Source organism: Cervus elaphus, chromosome 13 (genome assembly GCF_910594005.1).
Source record: "Cervus elaphus chromosome 13, mCerEla1.1, whole genome shotgun sequence".
Taxonomy (NCBI): Eukaryota; Metazoa; Chordata; class Mammalia; order Artiodactyla; family Cervidae; genus Cervus; species Cervus elaphus.
In genome coordinates, this window is record NC_057827.1 from 57213845 (window position 1) to 57234551 (window position 20707).

The following is a 20707-nucleotide window of genomic DNA, read 5'->3' on the forward strand; positions in this document are numbered from 1 at the left end:
GAGCCTACATGGAGACCTTGCTGTCACGAAGCACATCCCCAGCTGAGCTTGTCTTCCATTCTTGGCAAGCTTCCTGGCCAGCTGATGACATCATCTTCCTTTTAGGTGCCAGGAATGGTGCCAAGCACTGCCCAGGCATAATCTCACTTAATCCTCTCCACAACCTTGTGATTATTCCACCTTTGAAGAGGAAAAACCTGAAGTTTAGAGTGGTTGAGATCACACGGCAGCAAGAGAAAAGCCATGGCAAGATTTAAGTCCCCGTATCTCTGACCTCAAAGCCTCCCAGTGTTAACCACAAGCCTTCACTACAACTTCACTAACCATTGCAGCTTCACTCCACGTCCCAACAACGTGTTATTCTCAATGCGCTTTCCTTTGTGAAGTTTTCACTGATTACTCCATGCCCACTCATCCTCCTTCCTATGCTTTCACTTAATTCCAGTCACCAATGCCACACATTTTATCACTGCATGAAGCGCTCTGTGATCTCATACATTTGTCCTATCTTGTCAGCTAGATTACAGATTCCACTAGAGTAGGGCTCAGATCAAATACTTTTCTTGTGTTTCTTCATTCCCAGCACAGTGCTGGCCAGAGTAGATGCTCATTAAATCTGTGTTGAGATGAGTTTTCTTTAGCCTCACTTCTGCAGATTATCAGTCCTGATGACTCACAATTTGACGTGAGTCTCACGTGACTTTGCACCTGAGACTTTCATGGACAATTTGGGAGCTGAATCCCTCAAAAAAGAAAAACCACTGTGGAGTGTGTGTGCACTTGTGCATACACCTGCATGCACTTTCACACAGCAATGCTTGGACAAAGATGGACAAGATCTCAGAGTCAGGAAAGGTCGATAGAGTTCCTAATGTATATTACACCACACGACACTCCTGGCATCAATTACTGTGTCTCTTCACTTAGCCATTCGGCACTCATTCAGTGACAAGTGCAAAGCCCCTGTGGTAAACCAGGCAGTGGCTCTGATGCTTACACAGAGACGTAAGACAGTCCTGCCTTTGAGGAGCACAGCTTCACTTCTGACCCATGGGGGACCCTGTCCTGGTGGTGTGGTTAAAACATGGAATCTGTTTCAGGACTGGCCATGAAGGCTTCCCACCAGTTCTTCTCTCCTCTGCACCCCCATGTGGAAATGTGGCTCCAATTTTATAAGAGAAATCAGTGCAAAGTTCAAGCTCAATTTATCAAAATTCATTTGATCAGCCTTGCTGCCACACTTGCATGGCTTATACTGGTGAAATACAGTCAGAGCCCCAAGCAATAGAATCAAATTAATTTCATTTAAGTGTGATGACTTTTAGCATATTTTTGTCTCACCCTAGATGCATTAAGCTTCCACATGGTAAAAACATCACTTCCTATTCCTCCTCCCATGCCCTTAACTGTCCCTTTTAACCAAGATGGTAATATTGCTATGGTTTTTCAGATATGCCATCACAAAATCAAACAATTCTCTCTTGTCTCCAATGACAATGAAACCTAAAATGTCTCTAAAAAATAGTCTATTTTTTTTATGTAAAGAAGCAAGAAGGTATGACTCAAAATGAGAAAAAAATGCCTATCAAATTAGATCCACAAATGACAGATATAAGGGAATTAGCTGACAAGGACCTTAAAGCAACTATTTTAAATATTATTAGTAAGTCTAGAAAAATGGTATAGATGATCTTACTTGCAAAGCAGAAATAGAGATACAGGTGTAGAGAACAAATATGTGGATACCAAGGGGGAAAGGAGGAGTAGGATGAGTTGAGAGATTGGAATTGACATATATACTCTACTATGTATAAAATAGATAACTGTTGAGACCCTACTGTATAGCACAGGGAATTCTGCTCTGTGCTCTGTGGTGACCTAAATGGGAAAGAAAAAATTTTTTTAAAGGTGGGGGAAATACATGGGCTTCCCTGATGACTCAAATGGTGAAGAATCTGCCTGCAGTGTGGGAGACCTGGGTTGATCCCTGGGTGGGAAAGAACCCCAAGATAAAGGAATAGCCCCCCACTCCACTATTCTTGCCTGGAGAATTCCATGGACAGAGGGTACAGTTCATAGGGTCGCAAAGAGTTGGACACGACTGAGCGACTGACACTTTTCGCTTTTCACTCATGTGTATTCATATGGCTGATCCATTCTGATGTGTCAGCAGAAACTGACACAGCAGTGTAAAGCAACTATACTCCAATTTAAAAATATTATCAATATACTCAATAGGAGGTAAAGGAAAACATGAACATAAAAGAGAAATGGAAAAAAAAAAAGGAAAAAAAAAAGAAGAGAGAAATGGAAGACAGAAAAAAGACCCAATGGAACTTCTAAAGATGAAAAGTGTAATATATAATACAAAAAATGTACTGGAAGAATATTGCACAAAGATAAAAATATACTTTTTTTTTGTAAGAACACATTCAAATACCATACTACATGTCAAACACATCAAAATGTTTCCCTATTGTAGGGGGAAGTGAATAAGAATGGGTTATGAGATAAAGGGGGGAATCAATTAGTAAATAATTTTTAAAAAGAGGGATTTGAAGCAGACCTATTATGATAAATGCCATGAAATGAAGAATATGATTAATTGAAACCTAAATACTCCAAGGGAAAAAGGAGAGAAGTAAAGTACAATAGTGGTGAAGAGGGGGCTTCCCAGGTGGCTCAGTGGTAAAGAATCAGCCTGCTAGTGCAGGAGACACAGGTTCAATTCCTGGTCTGGGAAGATCCCACGCCCCGGAGCTACTAAGCCTGTGCACCACAACTTCTGCGGCCATGAACCACAGCTACTGAAGCCCAGTGCCCTAGAGCCTGTGCTCTGCAACAAGAGAAGCCGCCGCAATGAAAAGCCCGCGCACCACATCTAGAGAAAAGCCCACTCGGCGACAAAGACCCAGCACAGCGAAAGGAGAGCTAAAGTCTGGTGGATAGCTAGAAACGACTTTTGAACAAGACCCAGCTTGACCTCTGGAGCCTAAGAGCCAGGGATTAAAACAGTATCAGACCAGTGTTCATGGCAGCGCTATTTACAACAGCCAAGACAGGAAGCACCCTAACTGTCCCCTGGCAAATGAACAGATAAAGAAGATGTGTTGACATAAGACAACTAAGCTGTACCCAGATTCCTGAACCACAGAGACTGTGAGATAATAAAAATTGTTTTCAACTTAAAAAAAAAAAAAAAAAAGGGACTTCCCTGATCCAGTGGCTAAGACTCCCCGTTCCCAGTGCAGGGTTCTGTCCCTGACCAGGGAACTAAATCTCATATGCCACAACTAAAGATCCCGCATGCGGCAACAAAGATAGAAGATCCTGTGGGCTGCAACCAAGACCCAGTGCAGCCAAATAAGTAAATAAATAAATAAATATATATATATATATATATATATATATATATTTTAAAAAGATGTGGTGTGTGTATATAATGGAATATCACTCAGCCATAAAAAGAAATGAAAATGTCATTTGCAGCAACATGGATGGACCTAGAGATTATCATACTAAGTGAAGTAAGTCAGAGAAAGACAGGGACATTGGCTAAGGGTCCATCTTTGAGAGGCAATGGTAGTTGCTCAATGACTCTTTGTGACCCCATGACTGCAGCCCGCCAGGCTCCTCTGTCCATGGAATTCTCTAGGCAAGAATACTGGAGTGGCTTGCCATTCTCTTCTCCAGGGATCTTCCAGACCCAGGGATTGAACCCAGGTCTCCCACATAGCGTCAGATTCTTTACTGTCTGAGCCGCCAGGGAAGCCCCACCTCTCTGAGAGGTGTGCTTAGTAGCTAAGTCGTGTCCAACTCTTGCGACCCCATAGACTGTAGCCAGCCAGGCTCCTCTGTCCATGGGATTCTCCAGGCAAGAATACTGGAGTGGGTTGCCATTTCCTTCTCCTTGAGAGGTAAGGGCTCAGTAAAAACAATGAGATTAGAGTTATTGTATTGAAATGGAGACAGTGAGGCACTTTATAGAGGCCACTATATAAGTGAGTGAGAAGAAACCTTAGATGACTTCTAACCCAGGGGTGTTTGAAACTTCTCAGCAGAGGACTCCACATGAGAACCAGATCATAAGTGGGGATCCAACATATAAAAGATGGACACATGGGGTAGTTTGGGGTGAAGAGAGGAGGGCCCAGCCCTAAGCACACAGACTCCTCATCTCCCAGGCTGCTTCCCACAACCCTCCTCTGTGGCTCCAGGCCCCGGACCCTCCTTTACAGAGGAGGGGGTGATGCCCATCAGTCTGCTGAGCATCCCAAGCCTCAGCCCAAGGCTCGCTGCCCCCACCCCACCCCCTGCAGCTGTGGGCAGGGACAGACCAGGCGCATCCCCAGGATGCCTGACTTTTCTTCTGTAAACAACTTTGCTGAGATATAATCCACATACCACAAAATTCACCCTTTTAAAGTGTACAGTTCAGTGGTGTGTGGTATATCCACAGGTTGTGTAACAATCTCCACATCTAATCCCAGACCATTTCATCACCTCAGAAAGGCCCTCCGTGCCCACTAGCTGTCACTTCCCATTCTCCCACCCCTCCAGCCCTAGGCAACTGCAAAATGACTCTCTGTCTACATAAACTTGCCTATTCTGGGCATTTCACATGTTTGGAATCATACAGTAGGTGATACCTGGCTTTGGGGAGAATTTTCAGGTCATAGAACATCACTGTTCCCTCTGTTCCTTTGTTACAGAGCAAGGCATCCAGGCTACTTCACAGACCCCAGGGCTGAGGGGCCTCGCCTTGTCACATGGAGTGGATAGCCAGGACAGGTAACGCCTGATGACTGAGACAGAGAGCTGTGGAGCAGCCAGCCCTGAGCACCGGAGGGAGGGAGGGTCAGGGATTTCTCTGAAATTCCCAAAGAAACAGCCAACTAAATCAATGTCAAGGAAACATCTATCCAAAAAATTATAATAATGTCTTTGATGCATACAAAGTCTCTTTCTTTGTGTGATCTCTCTTTAGGAAGTTGAAGTCAGTATGCTGATGTTATTTTTAAAAATGTGACATGGGATTTCCCTGGCGGTCCAGCGGTTTCCACTGCCAGGAGTGTGGATTTGATCTCTGGTCAGGGAACTAAGATCCCGCAAGCTGCATTTGGCAGCAAAAAATATATATATAAATAAATAAATACAGAGGTGAGAGAAGAGGCTCTTGAACAGATTCCAGTTTCCAAAAAAAAAAAAAAAAAGGAAACAGGGAGGCAGAGCTGCAGAGGGGAGTATGCACGTCTCATTAGATGAGTTACGTGGTCACCTTAAGCCTCAGTTTTCTCTTCTGTAAAATGGCAGTAATGATATCCACCTGCAGGTGACTGTGAGCATCAGAAAGGGCCCAGCATGTTCCTTCAGCACAGGGGATACTGATTAAACGGCAGCTGCTAGCATCGTTCATGCAGCTGTATAGCCTAGTGGTTAGAGCCACCATACCTGGAGGTGAGACTAGCTTTGCCACTCAAATTTCCTCATCTGTAAAATGGAGATAACGATAGAGCCTGTCTCTGAAGGTCATTTGGGGAATCAAGTAAGGTGATCCTAGTTAGAACTTACTGCCATCATCATAAATTAGTTTTAGGACATCTTCATCTCTGCAATAAGACCCCTGGGATGCCCATTTATCGTTAATCCCCACTTCCATTCCCCACCCCAGGCAACCACTAATCTGCTGTCTGTCTCTATAACTGTGCCTTTTCTGGACATTTTATATAAATGAAATCATTCAATAAGAAAACAAAAGAACTTATTGATTGTTCACTGTAGCCTGGCATTTTTCTAAGCACCCTCCATGTACAAACTTAGTCAATCCTTCCGATAACCTTATGAGGTAGGTACTATTAATTTCCCCATCATGTGCCTGAGGAAACTGAGGCACAAGTTAAACGACTTCCCCAAGATTACTCAGTCACTTAATGGTAGTACTAGTATTTGAACTCAAGCTTCACCATTACTCTAGGCTGTCAAGGCTTTAGCACAATGCCTGGCACCAAGAAAGTCTCTAATAAATGTCAGCTATTGTGACTGTTAAAGAATAATAATAATAATTTTTAACAGCATGTTTTGGCAACCTTATTGGGTTAAAGAGGCTGACTAAATCCTTGACATTTAGTGGAGGATTGACGCTGGGTGTTACCCATCTTTGTAATCAAGATTATTAGAAGCACAGTGCCTAACATAGGATAAGGACTCAAGAAATGTTGCTGGATGAGTGATGAGTTCGCCAAACTGATAGACATACTTATTAACATACAGCATGGTGGCCCCTGTGGGGGAGGGCTGGCGGTGTTGAGCTGCAGGTGAGCCAGCCACGCTTGACCAGCTTGGCCCGACCCTTTGCTCCCAGGGTCACTAAAGGGCCATGATCCTCACAAAAAATTTTAATTGGTCTGCTCTCATTGCATCATCTCCATTTACTCTCTCACCACCCAGTTCCAGACAACCACACCCAAACACCTGGCCCTCTCCCTCTATACACACACCTTACCCATTAGACTCTAGGCTTTTCCAGTCCCAGGAAGGCTCCCTCTCTGTCATATACAAGATTATTCCATTCTCTGCCTTCAGTCTTGTGCCTGCTCCCTGGATGACTCAGACATCCTAGTTCACCCTGACGTCTGTGACTCTGGGCATCAAAGCTGTTGAATTTCTGACTTCTAACCCCTGGGCCATTAAGGCATCCATTTCCAGATGCACCTCTGCAGCTGCAGATGAGGAGTAGCTCAGGACTACCCCTCTCTCCAACCCCTGTGAAGTCAGAAACTTCCCGATGCCCCTGTGAACTGATGCCCCTGTGAACAGTGGGCTGACACCTGCTGCTTGGCAGCCTGGGGCTCTGTAGGCTTCCTCCAAGAGCCTTGTCCAGCACACACTCACACACCACACACACAGTCACAGACTTCACCAGCCTTTGCATACAGGGAATTTCTACACAAAAGGCCTGATCCCTCAATAAAGCTGTGGGCAGATCTGGCCTTCCTGGATTGGCCTAGAGAGCCTTGTGAGTAAAAGTCATACCTGGCCTCTTTCCCCAGCCAACAGGAATTGACTGATTGTGACTCAGGTACACAGATAGCCTGCCAGGAGGCTGAGAGCTGGCCTAGATATTGGGGCAGTGAGAGGGCCAGAAGCAAGTTTGGACCTGGGTGAAGCAGAAAGCCTCCTCCTGCCACCTCCAGGGTGTAACTCATGTCCAGGTGTTGCCTCCCTAACACTCACCTCTCCTTCCCTCTGCTTGTTCCTCTCGCCACCTGCAAACTGGTTTCCATTTGCTTTCTTTCCCAGTACTTATTTTGAGACTTTTCTTCTACTAATGTGTTCTGAGAAGTGTATGATGTCCACCTCTGAACTACCCTCTGAGATAAGCCAAGGTATGTGAAGCCTGAGGTCAGTGACGAGGCATTCTGCTTCCTTGTAAATGTCCCTCGGTGGGAACTGCGTGAGGTTTCTGGGACAGGAATGGCTCAGAGGGCTAAGACGTGAACCAGTGTCCTTTCTGCCTTTCCACTCCTCACCTGTGCACATAACAGCAGCGAAGACCCAGCACTGCCCGTAGCGCACTGGCTGGCAGCCCGCGGCGTGCCACTGCTTCAGGATGGCCACGCTGCCCATCCACTCTGTGGGGCTGGTGCCGTCTGAGTAGTTCTCGCCCCAGTTTCCATTGAGCACCCCACTGTCATCGTTGCTGTTGATCTGCAGAGAAGCCAAAGTAGAAGCATTAGAAGCAGCCTTTTCCTCAACAAGTGGGTTGCCTTCCAGGCTCCTGGGCCTGAGATGCAGGAAGGTTTGATCTTATTTTAGCTGGGATCTTCCAGACCTTCTGGGGAAAGGGTGAGGGTGGGAAGCCAGCTATTCTGACTTGTGCACCACTGTTAATTACTTTATTATTCTGTGTCTACCCACCCTCTTGACCCCTCCCCCCCCCATCCCTGCAAAGCCAGAGCTTGGCTCTAAGAGCATTTGAACACACTTCAGAGCCAAGGAAATTTAGACACAAGATTATTTCCCAAACCAGAGCTTCATTTAGTCTTTCCCCAAAATGCAATTTGTAATTAATGGAGGTGATGGTCATACCCAGCCATTTCAGATCTCAGTTAAGAAAACCAGTTACCCAGATTCTTCCATCAGTCTCATCAAAAATGACTTTGCCAGAGGGCTCCTGCCTCTTGACTCTTCATTTCCCAGGTGCAGTGGGCAACCGTGAGTGGGCAGGGCTCCCCTGCAGAGCTTCCTCCCTCCCTGGACATGCCCTGGGTGACAGAGCCAGATCCAACCTCACCATGGCGCACACCACTCTGCTGATGTAGACAGGACTGCCCCGTAGGGCACAGTCTGTGGCTGGGTCGATCTGGAAGTTCAGGCTCTTGTCTAGCAGCTCCAGACAGATGTCTATGATATTCTCTTCAAACTGCGAGAAAAGATGCAAAGAGGCAAGGTGCCCAGGCTAGGCACAAGTGGATATGAAAAGAAATACATGACCCACCCCACCCAGTTCTCCAGTGGAGTGTGTTTGTGGGATACAAGCCCATTTGGAAGAAAACCGTCCAGCAGCACAGCCATGGACGGCCCTACAGGGTCTCAAAGCTCTGGGGTCACAGCTCGCCTAGTTTGTAGTTCCTGCCTGTCAGATTCCTGGAGTTTTTTCCAGTGAGTCTGACTGGCTGAAAAAAATCTGTTTCTCGCTCTTCTCCCCTTTAATCCCACACTCCCAGAGCCCCTGGGATGTTCCTTGCTAAAGCCACGTTGCCTCATCTTCCAACTGGACTTGCTGACCCAGCTCTTCATTGGCAGCTAGTGCTGAGACGATGGCATCGACTTGTCAGTGGAGCTTTGGATTGACTAATAGCATATGAGTTATGGAAAATTTTCACCAAGGCAGGCTGACTCTGTCCTTCAGGCTTGGAATGAATGCCACTTCCTCTGAGGCCTTCCCTGAGCCAGAGCCTGGTTTCACTCCATAGCCCTGGCTGTATCTCTTATTCACCAGATTACGTTACAACGAGATACCCAGGGTCTGTCCTCCCTGCCTGATTGTATGCTATGTCCCTCCAGTTCTTCTCACAGCTCTACCCCCAGACCTGGCATCGTGCCCAGCACATAGGAGGGACTCTGTACGTCTTTGTTGAATGAGAGTAAATGAATACATAAATAGGATTAGGAGGCTTCTCTGATTCATCTTCCCCAGGGGACAGTCTGATTGGTTGACTTTTCTGCCTTAAAATATTCAACGGGTCCTGTGGCCTGCAGGATCAAAGCTCTAACCTCTTCAAGGCACATAAGACCCTCCCTGATCTGCCCCCCTTCTACCTCCTTAGTCTTGTGTCTCAGTAACCCTCACTGCCTCATGTTTGTTTGTTTGTTTTTTGTGCTTCAGCAACATCGGATTCCTCGTAACCCCTGTAGCAGACCAAATCATTTCTCTCCTTTGTGTCTGCTCATGCTTCCCCCTGCCTGGGATAGTTTCCCCTTTCCCTTCACTTGGCTAACTCAGTTCCAGCATCTCCTCTCCCAGGAAGCTTCCCCAACACCCCCATGCCCAACCAAGTGCTCTTCTTCAAGGCTCCTGGAATACCCTGCACCTGGCACCCAGTCTTTGCATATCCCACTGCATAGTAAGTGACCTGCTTATGTGACTGAGTCCCTACTTCACTGGGCTCAGGACAGTGTTTTATTCATTTTCATGCTCCTAGCACCCAGCCCCTTGCCTGGCACTGAGCAGATATTCAATATGCATTCACTGGAGAAGAGAGACAGAAAGGAAAAACCTAGAACTCAGAAAGCAGCATCTCCTCACTTCTGTTTCTCACAGATGACAGCCAACTCCTGTACAGGGGCCCTCTGGGATCCCCATCTGCCCATGCTGAGTGAGGAGTTGGGGATTTCAGTTGGGACCATTTGAGGCTTCCATGTCTCATCTTGACCATAGCCACCTCGGGGGCCAGCGTTGGGCCTGATGCCACCTGTGTGTTCTCTTTAAGGAAGTCTGGGACAGGGACCCATATCAACCTGATACAAGCACCACAGACCCCCCGCAGAATTTTCTAGCCGCCACCCCTTCTGAGCAGCCAGAGCTGGCCCCTCCCCACCAAGCCCCAGAGTGTTCTGGTGCAAGGGCTCAGCCTGGCTCTGGGCTTCCTGGAGCACCTGCTGTTGGCTGAGCTTTCAGTGGGAGTCAGGCTTTCAGTAACTCAGGAATTGCAGAGTATTGCAATTAAGATGATGCTGTTTTTACAAACAAAATCACATGTTTTAGTATATGTGTAGAGAACAAAATGTAGAGGAACACACACCTTGCTGGTGACTGGGCCTAGACAGGCTTTCGTATTCTAGACACCTATTTTTGTAATGTTTTGTAAAGTTTTTTAAGCAATTATATTTTACTTTAAAAATTTTTTAATACCAATTTTATTTTATGTTGAAGTATGGTTGATTTGGGCTTCCCTCGTAGCTCAGTGGGTAAAGAATCTGCCTGCAATGCAGCAGACCTGGGTTCGATCTACAGGTCGGGAAGATCTCCTGGAGAAGGAAATGGCAACCCGCTCCAGTACTCTTGCCTGGAGAATCCCATGGAGGGAGGAGCCTGGTGGGCTACAGTCCATGGGGTCACAAGGAGTCAGACATAACTTAGTGACTAAAGCACCACCACATAGTTGATTTACAATGTTGTGTTAATTTCAAGTGTATAGCACAATAATTCACATATATGTATGTACACACATATATATTCTTTTTCAGATTCTTTTCTCTTGTAAGTTACAAATTAGGATTTTGAGATTAACATATACACGCTACTATATATAAAATAGATAACCAACAAGGACCTACTATATAGCACAGGGAACTGTACTCAGTATTTTGTGATAATCTATAAGGGAAAAGCATATATATTGCTTTTGGGGGGAGGGGCTGTGCCACATGACACGGTGGGATCTTAGTTCCCTGACCAGGGACTGAACCCATACCCCCTCCAGTGAAAGTGTGGGGTCTTAACCACTGGATCACCAGGGAGGTCCCTGTAGTACTTTTATAATGAAAAAGGCATATGATCAAAACAAATAACTGAAGAGGCGATAGCAATCCGGGGGTGGGGGAAGACACACCACTGCTCATCAGCCCTGATTCTGGCTGAGATGTTCAGGGGACAGATTTTCTCTGGTGTGACAAAATGGATCCTAGAGCCTGTCACCTGGGGTTATGGGGATGAAGTAAGTGTGGTAGCTGGGGCCCCACTGGAAACACAGCTAACAAACGAAAATCCAGGAGCAATCATGACCATTGTCACTGTTGTCCCTGCATCCGCACCCTCTTAGTGGAATTCCTGGGTGGGTGCCTTCAGCTGTCCTTCCCCTTTTAAGTCCTGTTGTCCAAATCAGATGTGTTCATCTAAGAACACCTTCCACCTTTCTACAGCTGCTCCCCTAGCTCCCTGGGGTCACATTTCATATCTTCTTGGTGCTATTTAATTCCCACTTGTCAGCAGTTCTAGATGAATCTTGCATGAAGGGCAAGATTCCCACCCCCTCCTGCTCCCCTCTCACCATGATACCAGGGCCTGGATGGGCCATGAGCAGAGCTGAGACTCACTTGTCCATAATTCCAGGGGCAGGGGCGGATCCAGTTCTTGTTCCCTTGATAGATGAAGCCATAATCATTCATGACATATTCCTGCCTCTGGGGTTCACTCTCCAGGTAGACAGCATCCTCTGGGGATCAAAGTGGGAGGACACAAGGCAGAAAAGTCACATCATCCTTCCCACGCTAGTCCCACTCCAGAAGGCCCAGGCCCATGGGACCTGAGCTCTGGGAAGAGAGCTGGGTGACTTCAAGAGGCGAATGTGTGTGGGGGAGACCCATCCCCACCACCCATCAACACCAGCAGTAGAGTCAACAGGAACAGAAGGTAGAAGTAAAAATAACCTTTGGTGGAATGTTTTGGTTTACAAAGCACCTTTACATCCTAGCCCCACTTCAAGGTTGGGGAAATAGGCTCAGGGTAATAAGTAACTAGTCCAAATCACACATAAGTAGAGCGAAATTTGAACACAGAGCCCATATTGAGTGCCTGCTTTTTCTGCTACACTCAACTAATCCTCGATGGAAATGAGCAAACTGGAGCCTAGGGGTTCCTCCCTAACTACCTACCTACTTACCTTCCTTTCTTCATTTTACCCTGTACTTCATTCTACAAATTTTCAATGGAATGTACTTATTACTCTTATAATGGAAAAACTCCAGTTAACTTTAGAATGTATGATGAAGGTAGATGTTAATAGTGGTCAGTGGTTGATTATAATAGTTTTCTTTTAAAGTAAAGATGACTTGGTTCATTGTTTTAAAATTCTGAGCAAGTAAATAAATAACAAGGCTTCTCTGTCCTGCTTGTTGGCGGTTGGGGGTGGATGCTGGGTGCATGGGATTGGGGAGGGTTTGCGGTGGCTATGGAGAAAGGGTCTGGAAACCCTTGAGCCTCGCTGTCTATGGTACTGACACAAGGGCAGTGGTGAGGGCATCCCGCCTTACCTGGGCACCAGGGATTGAAGAGCAGGATGAACTCCCCAAGCTGGTAGGCTGTGACAGGCCCCTGTAGGGATTTGATGTGAACCTTCAAGAGGTACCGACCCACAGCTGCCACAGGAGGGGCACACAGGCTCACCTCCAGGGAATTGGCCCCAATGGCCTGCAGTGAGGCGATCCAGGGGCTGGGGCCACGGTGACCAGCCAGGCTGAACACGGCTCGAGTCCCCTTGGGCAGATCTGGCAGCGGTCCTAAGAAGGAAGCAGAGCTGAGGAACTCTGCAGTGACCTCCCAACCCCCGATAATCGCCCCCAACAGACACACACACATAAACACACACAAATGGACCCTGCAAGCCAGCTGGGGTCCTCACCAGTCTCAGTCACAAAGATGATGTTGTCCAGGCCTGGCTGGAAGGCCCGGTTCCTGAAGAACAGGGTGATGTTGAAGGCCTGGCCCCGGCGAACAAGCAGGCGGTTGGAGCTGATCTCCTCCGTATGGTGCCGCACATTATTCCAGGAGCTCTGGAGGTCAGTGAGGGCCACTTCCAGCCCTGTGATGGGACAGCGAGGGCAAACAAAAGAGCAGGGTTGTGGGGTCTGGCCCGTTCTTGTCCACCACTTAGTAGTTGTGCAAACTTGGAAAAGAAACTGAGCCTCTCTGAGCTCAGTTTCCGAGTAGGTAAAATAGAATCTATATAACGAGGCTTTCAGGGTTTGTGTGAGGATAAAATGGACTTCCCTTGTGACTCAGACAGTAAAGAATCCTCTTACAATGCAGGAGACCGTGGTTCAATCCCTGGATCGGGAAGATCTCCTGGAGAAGGAAAGGCAACCCGCTCCAGTATTCTTGCCTGGAAAATCCCAGGGACAGAGGAGCCTGGTGGGCTACAGTCCATGGGATTGCAAAGAGTCGGACACGACTGAGCAACTAACGCTCAAAGAGGCTCCATGCATGCAAGTGTCTCTCCCTTACTTCTTTCCTCCCTACCTTCCCGGCTTCTGTGACCTTCTGTCCCTTTCTCCCATAAGGAGGCACATAGTTTTCTGCCCCTCTTTGACTCCTCTTGTAGGCCTGGCCAGATCTGACTGCTCCATTCAGTCTAACATGTCTCCAGCTTCATTCCTGCATCTACTTTCTTAGACTTCACAGTTTCCCTTGTCCCTGCGCCAGTCTCCGGCCCTGAGCAAGTGCCTGGGGTAGCTGCCCCAGGTTAATTGTCCCTGGCTTAGCTGGTATGTTTGAAGTAATTTGCTAGCTCTCTGACTACCACTAACGCTTTGCGCCCAGTGACTTGGGAGCTGAGAGCTGAGGACGGTCTCAGAAAGGCCCACTCCCAGCCTTCTGCAGCTTCCACTAAAACACAGACTGATCTCAGTGTTCTCCAAGTGTGCCTCCCCTAAAAGGGCTCCACTTCTGACTCCTGCATGTTTGGCCATGTTTCAACCTCAGTCCCCAAGCACCTGGGTTCATAGCCCTTAAATCACAGTTGACATCTTCTCAGTCTCTATCCATTCATGTGTCATGACTCCCTTCACTCCTTCCTTTAAAATATCGGTGGTGTTCATCTGTCCCTTTCCACATGAACACAATTCCAACCTCCTCACCTCACTACTAGTGACTATAACAGCCTCCATTAGGTCTGCATCCTGTTTCTCCACATCACCTGCCCCCTAACACATCACCAGATTATCTCCCCTCAAGACAATTTGATCATTCCATTGTCTATTTGCTCTAAAAGTCCTGAGATACCCCCCATGCTGCCATCCAAAAGACACACTCTTAATGTGACACTCATGACCCTGCAGACCTGGCCTTAACTTATGCTTACCTTCTCACCTGTCACCCATCCCAGCACAGACCCTCTCCTTCAGCCAGTCTATCCCCAAGCAAAGCTCTCTCCCTGTCTGTGTATTTTGGTCCTACAAGAGCTACAACTCAGAATGTTCCCTCACTGTAAAGAATTTGTATAACTCAACAATAAAAAAACAATAGCTCAAATGAAAAATGGGCAACTGGTATAAGCATTTCTCTAAAGAAGATACACAGAAGGCCAAAAAGGACATGAAAAGATGCTCAACAGAATTAGTCATTAGAGAAGTGCAGATGAGATAGCACTTCATATCCATTAGGATAGCTATAATAAGAAAAACAGTGTTGGTGGTGGGGATGTGAAGAAATTGAAACCCTCATATGTTGCTGGTAGGATTATAAAGTGGTGCTTCAACTTTGGAAAACAGTTCTCAAAATGTTAAATGTTGAGTCATTATATGACCTGGCAATTCCTAGATACATATCCAAGATATGAAAAATGTATGTTCACATAAAACCTACACATGATTGTTGATTGCAGCTTTATTCATAATAGCCAAAAACTGTAAACAGTCCAAATGTCCATCACCTGCTTAAAAGATGAATGAAATGTGTATAGCCACACGATGGAATATTATTCAATCATATAAAAGGAAGGGTGAACGTACTATAACATGGATAAAAGTTGAAAATACTATGCTAAGTGAAAGAAGCTAGACACAAAAGCCCACGTGTTGTATGATTACTTTATAGGAAATATGCAGAATAGTGCATATTTCCTAACCCTAACCCTAACCCTAACCCTAGAGTTTGCTAGGGGCTAGGGGTAGGGGAGAATAGAGTATAATTACTAGTAGGTATGGGGTTTCATTTTTGAGGTGATGAAAATGTTTTGGAACTAGTTAGTGGTTATGCTTGTAAAACTTCATGAATTTAGTATAAAGAAAGCCAATAAATTATACACTTTAAATGGTGAGCTTTACAGTATGTGAATTATACCTCAGTAAGGCTTTTATAAAACAAATATGAATCAAATTGACTGTACCAGAATACCCTAATAGATGCTAAACTTTATCTTCTTAAACTTCTTTAACTTCTTTTGATTACAGTTAATGTGTACCTTTCTCATAAACTAGTTGTTGTTTTATTATTGTTATTATAAAAGAAATGTAAGCATAAAGACTGGCACATTGTAGATACTCCAGTGTTTACTAGGTTGAATGGAGTTCTCTGTTTTTTTATATAATCCCCTGAACTTCTTTTGTATTTCAGATTCAACTACCACCTGTTGGGTGCCTGATTACATGTGCTGGGCCATCTTCTAGGCCACTCTAGGCCAGTAATCTCATGGAATACTCGCTACAGTGTTGAGGAGATGAAATGTCAGTGTCATCCACGCTTGAAGATGAGAAAACCAAGATGTAAGTAGGCTAAATATCATACCCAAGGTCAAACCTAGGGTAACTGGCCCACATCCAGTGCCCTCACCATTACCCAACAGCTGCCACCCACTGCTGGCCTTCACTCATGTTCAGAAAGGATATCTGACCCACTGCCCCCTGGGAAAGCAACTGAGCTTTTTCCAGAAAAAAGAAGCTTACCCTTTTTAGAAACCAATTGCCTAGACAGGGATTGCTAACCGGCCCTGATTCAGGTTGGACATGTGACCCAAATTAATCAACAGCTGCAGCAGCATCTTCCTGACAGCCAATACTGGGGCCAGATTTCATCCTCCGGATGCACCGTGGGTCAAGTTAGTATCTGCCTATAGCACAGGGATTATTCTTCAGTCCAAACATCAGATATCCAAATGGGAGGTATCTTTAATACTGGACATTTTTATTCTCTTTGATGGGAGGGGAGAATGGGGTGAAATGATCAGGGAGGTAGAAGGGAAATTATTGGAAAAACTTTTAAAGTAATGGATCTCAAGATCTATCCTAGAGAAAAACTCTCACAGGAGCACAGAGAGGCACAGGTAAGAAAGTACACTGCAGCATTGCTTGTTTAATTGAAAAATGGGAACAGCCTGCACACCCACCAAGAGAAGATTGGGTACATAAATTACTTACAGCCATACTATGGAAATACTATACAAAGTGGAAAATACTGACGTAAATCTTTTGGTACTCAGAGATGTAGACAGAGATCCAAGAGATAACTGTTGAGTGACTAAAAAAAAATCTAGCTGTAGAAAAATATGTCCAATATGATGATACCATGGATATGCCAAGAAAAAGAAGAAGAAGCCATACAAGCTAATCCTATGCATTACATTGAGCATATATACGTGAAAATGAATGTATAGACAGAAGACTAGTAACAGTGGTTTCTCTAGAAATGAGGCTAGGTTGAAGTGGTAGTCAGGGGTAGTTCGGGTAGTAGGTTTATCTGTAATTATTGCTTTATTTTACTCAAACTGTGTGTTCATTATACAGTATTTCTTGTATAATTAAAATTTATAAAACTTTAAAACTAAAATTTTAAACATAAAAATAGTAAATGAAGAGGAAGCTATTACATTTGTAGAGCTTAATTTAGCTCATTCTTATACATGGTTTTGGGGCTTCCCTCATTAGCTCAGTTGGTAAAGAATCTGCCTGCAATGCAGGAGACCCTAGTTTGATTCCTGGGTCAGGAAGACTCCCCTGGAGAAGGGATAAACTGACTACCCACTCCAGTATTCTTGGGTTTCCCTTGTGGCTTAGCTGGTAAAGAATCTGCCTGCAATGCAGGAAACCTGGGTTCAATCCCTGGGTTGGGAAGATCCCCTGAAGAAGAGAAAGGCTACCCACTCCAGTATTCTGGCCTGGAGAATTCCATGAACTGTATAGTCCATGGGGTCGCAAAGAGTCAGACACGACTGAGTGACTTTCACGTTTCACTTTCATACATGTTTCTGACCAACCATTTAATCTTTGTAGCGGCTCTTTCTAGAGAGAGGGAGTTGATACAGAGAGAAGGGTAGTGATGAGAATCTGAGTCACAGATACTCTGGAGTGGAGGGAGAAGAGAAGAATGAAGATTCAGAGAATTCTAGAGCTAGAAGACAATTTTAAGATGATCTGGTCCAAGGCCCCTCATTGGTCCGGCACAGGGACTGGGAACTAGAGAAGTGACTCGTTCGGCGTCAAGATCAGCTCTGGCAGAGCGGGTAGGAACGCTGACCCCCTAGTCCCTGGCCCTGCCCCGGCCCACGGGGATGTGGAAGCAGGCCTGCTGACGCTCAGCTGTTTAGCTGTTTACCTGCCAGCCTCCACCTGGTCTCCTGGTTCTCAGGCTACCGATGAATGCTGCTGTTTCTGGAGCGTCTCTTCTTTTTGCCTCCTTCGTGACTTACTCCTTCCTCCCTCTGAATCCACCCTCCCCTGGACTTCCTGCAGTCTCTCCCTCTTCCTCGGCCCTGAGCTCCAGCAGCCCCGTGGGCTTTGCATACCTTCCGCCATGGTGGCTGCCCCTGGCTCCCAGGCTGCTCCGCAGAGGACAGCTGGGCGGCCTGGAGTGTCAGGAAACCGGTCCTGGTGTGTCTGCTTCCCCGTCCATCCTCCAGACTCCAGGAGACACTGAAGGCGGAGAGGCTGCCGCACTGCCACCTGCTTACTGGGCAGATCACAACTGGTTTTCTTACCTGCCCTCGGGTTTTTCTTGGCAGTGTTGCTTGGCTGAGAGGAAATATGGAGGCCAATGAACTGTCAGGGCCTTGTGCCATGTGGGCCTTTGGTAACTCTTGGGCAATAGGGCATTCCGGGGCTAGTACTGTGCTGTGACGGGAAGCCAGGTGGGAGAGGTGGGCTGATAGGGCCTCTAGGAGGAGGGAGGAGGCCTATGTCCCTGCAGGAAGGAATATCAGGGTCCCAAGACTATAGGTCACCTAAGAGAACTCTCCAGACTGGAACTCTGCTTGGCACCTGAACCCTCTCTTTTATCCTGAAGAGTCACTTTCTGGACATCGTGTGCAGACAGAGCCCACTCTTGGAATGACTTGTTGGTATTCGTTTTTTGGTGAAGATACTGTCTTGAGTGAGATCTGTCTGGTCCAAAGTGAAAGTCTTAGTCTCTCAGTCGTGTTGGACTCTTTGTGACCCCATGGACTGTAGCCTGTCAGGCTTCTCTGTCCATGGGATTTCCCAGGCAAGAATACTCCAGCCAGTGGGTTGCCATTTCTTTCTCCATGTCTGGTCCAAGGTCAATCTCAAATAAAAGCAGTAGGAGAAAACTTGGGAAGATTCTTGGAGGAGTTTGGGAAAACAGGTAAGAGGGCGGGAATGCCAGTGATGACCTTGATTCTAGTAAGACAAATACAAGTCTTTGGAGGAAGAAAAACACAGATGGGAGAAGAGAAATGGAAGGAGCAGGGAAGGGCTCCTCATAGGGAGTGGGTGGGATCCTCAAAGCCCCATGCTCCCACGTTGGCCCTACCTTTTCCTCCTATAGGACATTTTCTCCTGCTTCCCTTGCTTTCTCGGACCCTAAATTTCCCTCTGCAGGAACCTCATTTGCCAGCATCTGTCCACCCTCCTATCAGCTCTCTGTGTCCCCAGTCAGCTCCTACAGTGTGCGTATACACTTACATACACAATTGACTGTCTGACCCCCCCTGCTTCCACCTTCAGCCCAGAAAGGAACTCCTCCCCTCTCCTTTTCCTCCTGCATCTCTGGTCTTGGTGAGTGAGGACAGTGTCCACCCAGTCACTCAAGGGGAGACTCCTTATCCTTCTCTGTCTTCCTGCCCTCGCTTAGCCTAGCAGTCACTAAGCCCTGTCCAGTTCAACTCCTGGTTAATCCTAGTTAATTCCTAAAACCGACCCCTCTTGCCTGTGCCCTTGGCCCTCCCTTCATTGAATCCCCTAGTCTGAACAGCAACTCCTAGCCAGTCTCCCACCCATTCTTCCGAATGAGTCTTCTTCCAAACTTCCGAAGTAAGTTTTCTGAAGTGCCGATTCAACCAGGCTGCTCTCTGCTTTAGATCCAACAGACGGTGAAGTCCAAACTTCTTAATATCACTTTCAGAAGGCTTCAAGATCTTTCTCCTCATGCCTGAAGTCCAGGGAGGCCAAACCCCATCAGTTCTGGCCCCCCAGTTCTCCCGTGCATGCATTGCGCTCTCTCTTCTCTCTCTGAAATCTTCACCCCTCACTTGTCTACTTTCTGCATCCAAGCTCAAGCTTCCTGACACTCTTTACCACACCAGGTGCTTAAGGCTGCTTCCTTTTACATTCTCTATCAGTCTAATCCCACTTGACATTATAAATACTTACCTATCTTTCCCCCAGTTCCCCTTGAGGGCATGGCCTGTGTCTTATTGACATACAGGGCTTAATCATGATAGTGGTTAATAGTAAAACCACTGGAGAACTAACTAGTAATAGCTTTCAAAGAACTGTTTTGGTTTTTCATGTGCACTATCCCGCTTAATCTTCACACAGTTATCTAATGTCTTTAATATTGTGCTTCACAACTTACAGATACACTTTCTCATTTGATCCTCACAGCAACCCTCTGAGGGGAGGTAGGCAGGCACTGCTATAATTGTTGTTAGCATTTTGCACCCCGAGGGAGCCAGGACTTCATCCCAGAGTTCTTTGCTTTGTATCAGCACGGACCCCAAAACCCCCTGCCAAGAGGACCTGAGAACAGTCTCCGTGGACCCCTCAGGTCACAGGAAGACTAGCAGTCAGGAGCCAGGGTGCTTGTCTGTTTGGGCCTCTCTGTTCCACGGCCCCAGCACTTCTTGTGCCAGTTTATCTGGGGGTGCCGTTGCCTGAGCCATCCGGCCTCACAGGGGATTAGGGTGAGGACAGAGAGCCAGGGTCGCTCAGGCCCTAACCTCAGGGTGTGAGGTGGCAGTGGGCATGGACCCATGTCCTGGGGGTGGGACCTTGGAGACAGTCAAGCTTGTCCAAACGAGGTGGGAAAATGAAACCAGACAGGCTAAGCACGTGGAAACAAGAAAAGAGAACATTCAGAGTATGCTTTTTAAGCCAGCTTTTAGGTGGAGAGAGAGGAAATTATTTGAAAGGTCAACTGGGAAGGCCAAGGTGGCAATATCCCCACCCCCTCAGAGGCCCCGGGACACCCAGGAAGAATCCAGTCTACAGTCCCCCCTCCAGTGACACAAGTGACCCAGCCAGGGAGCTCTATGCCACCAGACCTGCTGGGCGGGAGGGGCAGTGACTAAACAAAGGAGGACTGGCATTCAGCAGACCAGCAAGGTTTCAGATTTCTGCAGGCGCCAGCCCAGATTCCAGGTCCCCCGCCCCAGGGGAGGGCGGGAAGCCACCCGGAACACAGCAGGGACAAGCACTTAATGGGGACGGGCGTCGCTGGCACCCAGGGTGGGGTGCAGATGTGCAGGCTCCTGCCCTA

At 46.8% G+C, this 20707-nt stretch overlaps 1 protein-coding gene across 1 annotated transcript in view; it reads right to left on the bottom strand.

The window, feature by feature from the left end:
- TGM5 (transglutaminase 5) overlaps positions 1-17960 on the bottom strand; it is a 30391-nt gene extending 12431 nt beyond the window's left edge. The window contains exons 1-6 of the mRNA XM_043922725.1: positions 17778-17960; positions 12903-13082; positions 12535-12780; positions 11599-11717; positions 8294-8422; positions 7530-7707 (exon numbers count right to left, since the gene is read on the bottom strand). Coding sequence (XP_043778660.1) covers positions 7530-7707; positions 8294-8422; positions 11599-11717; positions 12535-12780; positions 12903-13082; positions 17778-17787 — 862 coding nt within the window. The 5' untranslated portion in view covers positions 17788-17960. The remainder of the gene's footprint in view (positions 1-7529; positions 7708-8293; positions 8423-11598; positions 11718-12534; positions 12781-12902; positions 13083-17777) is intronic.
- Positions 17961-20707: the final 2747 nt, after the last annotated feature.